This window comes from Amphiura filiformis, chromosome 14 (assembly GCF_039555335.1).
Source record: "Amphiura filiformis chromosome 14, Afil_fr2py, whole genome shotgun sequence".
NCBI lineage: Eukaryota > Metazoa > Echinodermata > Ophiuroidea > Amphilepidida > Amphiuridae > Amphiura > Amphiura filiformis.
This window is the reverse complement of record NC_092641.1, coordinates 30,553,891-30,560,133: the sequence shown is the minus strand read 5'-3', so window position 1 is coordinate 30,560,133 and position 6,243 is coordinate 30,553,891. Positions and strand designations below refer to the sequence as shown.

Here is a 6,243-nt window from a genome sequence, read left to right as displayed (position 1 = left end):
TCCTGTTGAGTAACATGCAATTCCAGTCAGTGTCTTGTGCCTTGAGGTAAATGATGCCACTGATACATTCTTTGTATGCAAGGTATTGCGTTTAAAAAAATATAGATAATGATTACATTTGCTACTGGGGTAAAAGTATGTGTTCTAGACTAAATCGAGCATGTTGATTCCAAATCTGAAGTCAGAATTTGCACTTCTTGTATTCTCACCTTGATTTCTTTCCACCTAATATTTGAAATCAGCTTCCCTGATTTAGCTAAGAATACATGGATTTTCTTCAGTAACAGATAACAAATGTTCACTTGTTGTCCAGTGTTAAAGGCCATTCTGTTCTATAATGGCAGGGACTGTCTTATGGAATTTGCAGGAGAGCATTAAATAGCTCTTCTGGAGCCTTCAAGGAGAGCTGTTTAGAGCGTTTACAATATAATGTAAGGAGAGAATGGTCAGTAGCTAAGGAGAGCTAAAATCACTCTCCTATATCAGATTTAAGGAGAACAGTACATGTAGAGAGTGATTGCTCCCGGGGATTGCTCTCACTCTCCTCAAAAGGCTGTACCTCTAATTGGCATCTTCCTGTAGTTGATGGACATCGATATCATGCATCAATATCATGTATTACATGGTGCTCTTCTTTATTTATAAATAAATTATGCACATGACCCATGGGCTCGCCATACTAAGAGGATTGGCCACTGTATAGAAAACTTTTTAGACAAATATCAAAGTCAGTAACCGTTAGCAAAATTATTACACACTGGAGTTTTTGAATTTTTGATATACCGTACTGACGCGAGTATAGTCCCCCCTTCGAGTAAAGTCCCACCCCAAATTTTCGAAAAATTTCAGAAATTAAAAAAAAATTGAAATTCGAGTATAGTCCCACCCCCCAATTTTGAAAAATGTTCACCCCAAAACGGGGTGGGACTATACTCGAGTCAGTACGGTAATAATTTTATTTGCGGATTTTTTTTTGACTGAAACACTTTCAAATAGTAAGTCACAAAGTGGGAACAAAAAGATAAATTTTGTTACACAATCGGGTCTCGCTTACCGTCTTTGCTTTCAAATGTACAGGAAGACCACTGGCTGTGCCAAAGGTCACTTCCAGATTTCCTGTCTAGCCTTACGAAATCAGCGTAAAGTCATCGCGACTTTATACTCATTTTGTTGAGTTGGTAGTTTCGATATATTTGGTCTGACTAAGTTGATGTTCTTTGTTTGCCGCCACCTGTACAAGCCAGTAGTATTATCCTTCGTGAATGGCCCATTATGCCCCCATTCACAAAGGACATACAGACATACTTAGTGGCTTTAACAGGTGAGTGAACACCAACGCAGTAGCCAGGGCGTTTTGAGTGACTAACACCTTGCAACTTTACGCTGATTTAGTGGTAGCAGGTCAAAAATAGTCAAAGCTAACGTTTACTAATCAAAGCTAACTGTCAAACACCTTCAAGAGAACAATTTGTAACACACCTGGATCCCTAATCTAATCTAACCCTGACTTATCTCGTTACCAGTTTCTGATTTTTTAGTTTCACCGTGAGACACCTCATGTGTCAACAACTCCTTTCTCTTAGAAAAGGTCTGATCACAGTGTTGGCACTTATGTGGTTTCCCTGCCGTGTGAGTCCTGAGATGCCTCATCAAGTCGCTGCGAGACACAAAACATTTGCTGCAAAAAGTACAATTATGATCCTTAACCCCTGCGTGTCGTTTTTCGTGATCCTTGTACTGTCCCTTATACCTAAATTTGGCGTTGCATATGTTACACTGAAAGGCACGTTCTGGTTTGGAGGAATCTGTATGGAGTCTTTCGTGACGCTGTTGGTGCCCTTTCGTCGCGAAACCTTTAAGGCAATGTCTACATTTGTAAGGTTTATTACCCGTATGCACCATTTCATGAGCTACTAACGACGCTTTCTTCAAAAATCCTTTATTGCAATATTTACAGGTGTGCTGCATGATACCGTTGTGCGCTTTTTCGTGCGCCACCAACTGGTAGCGGTAGAAAAATTTCTTACCACACATTTTACAGATGTTTTCTCTTTCTTTCATATGAGTCAGTCTGATATGAATTTGAAGCTGAGTATCAGTGGCATAAGCTTTAGGACACATGGAGCAATTGAAAGACTTTGGTTTATTTTGCATACTGTGACGGAAGCGGTGACAGCGCAACAGTTCCGGACGGCGGAATTTCTTCCCGCATATATCGCAGAGGAATTCTTTACCTGAATGTTCCACGAGATGGTCCTTCAACGTTGTCTCGTTCTTGTAAACAGCGCCGCAGATGTTGCATTCATGCTTGCCAATCATGTTGTGCACTTTTGTCAGGTGTTGCTTTAACTGAACCTGTGCTCGGAAAGATATTCCACAATCGTTACAGGAATACAAAGGTGGTTCGTCGTGGACACGTCGATGTCGTTGCAAACTTTGGGATGTCTTGCAAATTTTATCGCAGTGCTGGCAGGGATGGACGTCATGTCCAGGAGCATGCACAGGCTCATGCTTGCGCAATTTCCAACGTGACTTGAAGACTTTGTTGCACACGCCACACTCGAATCCAGACTGTTTTTTCTGCGATTTACCGGAGTGAGTTTGCATGTGGCGTTTCAACAGCTCTAATGTTCTACAAAGTTGACCGCAATCTTCGCATTTATGACTCATACTCCTTTTGCTTCTTAAATTTTGTGTTCCTGGATCATTTTCACTTAATATTTTTACAACAGAAGAAGATTCTTCTTTTATAATAAGTTCCGACTGGTCATTATTATTCGAAAAATTCTGAACAGCTTCAGTAACATTCTGACACGTTTCTGGCATTTCCGCATCAACTACTTTATCAAATTTCTCCACTTCTTTATCGAACTTTGAGACTGCATTTTCATGATGAACATTGGGCGTTTTCATCATCGATGAATCGTGAGGTTCATCATCTGTATTGATTATATCTGAACTTTTAGGGGTGATCACATGATCTTTTGGGGATGCTTTGCTACAGTTTTTAGACTGTTTTGATGGGCTCTGATGAGTCTGTTTAGAGGTCAAGTTTCTCCATTCCCCAAGATCGTTAACAGCATCATGATCATCAACAGTGTTGCCCTCTAATCCAGTAAGCCCACTCGCCACTATTTGATCAATTGCGCCACCAACATCACCAGGGTCAATCTGTTCTGCGAAATGTATCTCAATGGAAGTTTTCACATAGTCTTCATCAAAAGATGGTGGCCAATCCACCGTCACCTGTATCATATTCTCAGCTAGTTTGATTCCAGTCTCTGTGCACAGCGTGTCATGACTATGTGACACCATGTTAGCGATGTCCTTCCATGTCATGCCTTTATGATGTCTGCAAGGTGTGGTATTCAGTGTATTTGATGGCACTTCTTGCCTGTGCATATGAATCACCTGTGGTTAAAAAATAAAAAGACAAATTTTTGTATACTGTACTTATCTACACAAGTTGCAAAATTTTGCCCTTCATTATGGTAACAATTTAACATTTATTTTACGTTTAAACGCTTAGACAATTAAACGGAAATCAACAGCCTTTGCTGCTATTTTACTTGCACTTGCAGACTGTGAAATGAATGTGTATGCATCACAGAATTAGAGACAGAGAACCGGGACTCGACCGCCATCTTGATACAGGCATGGAGCAAAAATTGGGGGTATTCGGTTTCCCTCGGAATGCGCGCGAGGCAATGGATGATGGGCGCATTTGAGAAACGCACAGAGATGCCACCTGCACGCGATACCAAGACGCTAATGATGAGACGCAGAATTGTTTTCGTTCGTCTCTGGGCACCGTCGGCAAGGACCCAAATACCCCCAATATTCTCCCCATAGCTGACGGCGCGATTGTATGTGGTGGTAAAGGGAGTCCCGGTTCTCCTTATCTAATTCTGTGGTATGCATAGCAATAACAAACAACAATAAGTTAACACTAGTTTGATCAGCTTGTAATCGGCGGGATTTGTTAGGCTTTTACCTCTACGTCGAAAAGTAGACCCACATTAAGAGTGATAGACGACTAGTCTGGACTTGAATTAATAATTTGTGATGCTTTTTGTGATGCTTATCACAAAACAATTCTGGAAATAAAATATATTGCTTTTAATAAGCGATGTGACATGGCTAGCCCATTATGAGCTGATCAAACTATTTACCTGATGGGAGACTACATCAGATATCATTTGTAGAGTCAATTCATTCCATGTGAGAGTTTGTGTTGCCATGGTAACCATCTGTGCTGCAGGTGGTGGTGGTAGAGATGGTGTTGGCAGTGGTGGTGGAAGTGTTTCTAGTGTGTTAACCTGGTTAGCCTCAGACTGGAGTTGCAGCAATGTTTCAACATCCATCTTGACCCTTGAGTTTTGATCACAGGTTTGGTTTTCTTCTGTTTAATGATGTATTTGTCTGCAAAACGTATGCATGTAAATCACGTTGATATCTGCAATACTATAGAAACCAAATTTGACAGAAAAGATGAATAAGTTAGTTTATGTCCTGGGTTTATTCATGTCTTGGGAAAAGACTCAATTTGTACAAGTCTGTAGATCATTTTTAAACAGACTGTATATAAATATATTACAAATGGACTTTGTGGTAAAAAGTCCCTGCAAAGAAAAAATGGAGGGACCAATACCCTCCCCCCGAGTAAACTAATCCCTACCAAATTTTATTGAATTCGGAGTTTGTCTTATGGGGCCACCGCAGGCTTGAAGTCCGAACATGGGCTTGTCCATTGAAACGTGTAGTAAAGTGAACTTTGCACTCTAAAAACACACTAATAGTCTAATATCCTATATAATGCATGTAATGTATAAATGGAAAGAGGGCCATATGAAACTTAACTGTAATACTCTACTGTGGGATTTGTTTGTTGGATATTCAGATGAGGGTCAAATGTCAACAGAGTTCAATGTCAATAAAGGTCAAAGGTCAACCAAATAAGGTCAAAGGTCAACAATAAACGAATACATGTATTATGACATTCAGACACCACATTGGTGAAGTAATTCTCACACAAGTTTTCAATGATCTGCAAACTGAGGTATCAAGATCGCCGGAAGTCACCTTACTTTAATATTCACAAGATTTCGCAAGAACTTTGACCTGCTCCCACATGGAGGTAATCAGCCGCTTGCGCAATTGAATGTTGCCAATCTCTGTGAGCCAGGGTTAAGCATGCAGCTACATGTATAGAAGAGTGGAGAAGTGAAGTACTGCAAATCCTGAAAACACAGAAGGACCTGAAGCGAGATGATATCTTGGAGTTTGTGCATCCTCTTCTTAGAAAGCGCTGATGCTGTAATGTCAGCTAAATTCAAGCCACCTGGAGCTCTCCACAAAGCCAGGTGGATGGCAAAGCTACTTTACTCAATAATGATCTGTATGCATGAAGCCCAGATTTCACAGGTGCCACTAGGTACCAAGACCTAGGTATCAAGTCACCGTGTCGAAAGTGAGAGAATTTGTTATCTTCGCCACTCTGATCTACAGTTCGTGGTGGTTTGACCTACACTTCAGCTGCTGATGCTCCATGCTATGATCTTAATCTTGTTTCACAAGTTGCTCATGTATGAGGCTGTGAATCCAGCCATTTCTTCAAGTACAATTAAAGCTTTGAAGCGGCACCTATACTTGACAAGAGAGATAGTGCCCGTTGCACTGTTACTGTTTAGTGATATAGTGCCCACAGATGAGCGATGTGCACTCGCTGATAAACTCCTTGCAGTTAAACCTGCAGTAAACATCTTAGCACCTAAGAAGCGGATTGGATTAGCCTTTGGAAAGCTTGAGCTTCCAACCAACATCACATGCAGCACCGCTGCAACATCTCTTGGAGACTTGGTCAATGAGGACTCATGGTTCACTATCTACATCCTGCAAATAAACACTGACTTTCTCACTAAAGATGTTGATACATGGTCGAATTCTCCAGCATATCGAGAATCCTTTGCCAACATTGGAGCCATCAGTGTTATCAACGACTGTGCAGAACGTGGTGTAAAGCTTAGCGCGGACTTCTTGGATGCAGCAAGAACGGAAAAGCACTCCAAAATACACTACAAGTTGTTGAACCGCTAGAATGAACCAAATCTCCGAAAGCGCAAATCTAACACTGATGATTAAAACCAGACTCCTAAAGAAGCACTGAACTTCTTAATGAATGTAAGGCTAATGAAAGTCGACTCCCAGTTTCCCGTTACCCTACTCCGCTCAAAACAATTTGCT

The 6,243-nt window shown here is 41.0% G+C and overlaps 1 protein-coding gene across 1 annotated transcript; it reads right to left on the bottom strand.

Annotated features, from left to right (window-relative positions):
• Window positions 1-863: 863 nt before the first annotated feature.
• Window positions 864-4,463, bottom strand: LOC140169947 (uncharacterized). Its single transcript, XM_072193257.1, has 2 exons — window positions 4,173-4,463; window positions 864-3,411 (listed from the first exon to the last, which is right to left on the bottom strand). Exons 1-2 carry the CDS (start codon window positions 4,362-4,364, stop codon window positions 1,498-1,500), a joined length of 2,106 nt encoding a protein of 701 aa, XP_072049358.1. The 5' UTR covers window positions 4,365-4,463; the 3' UTR covers window positions 864-1,497.
• Between the last annotated feature and the right edge of the window lie 1,780 nt (window positions 4,464-6,243).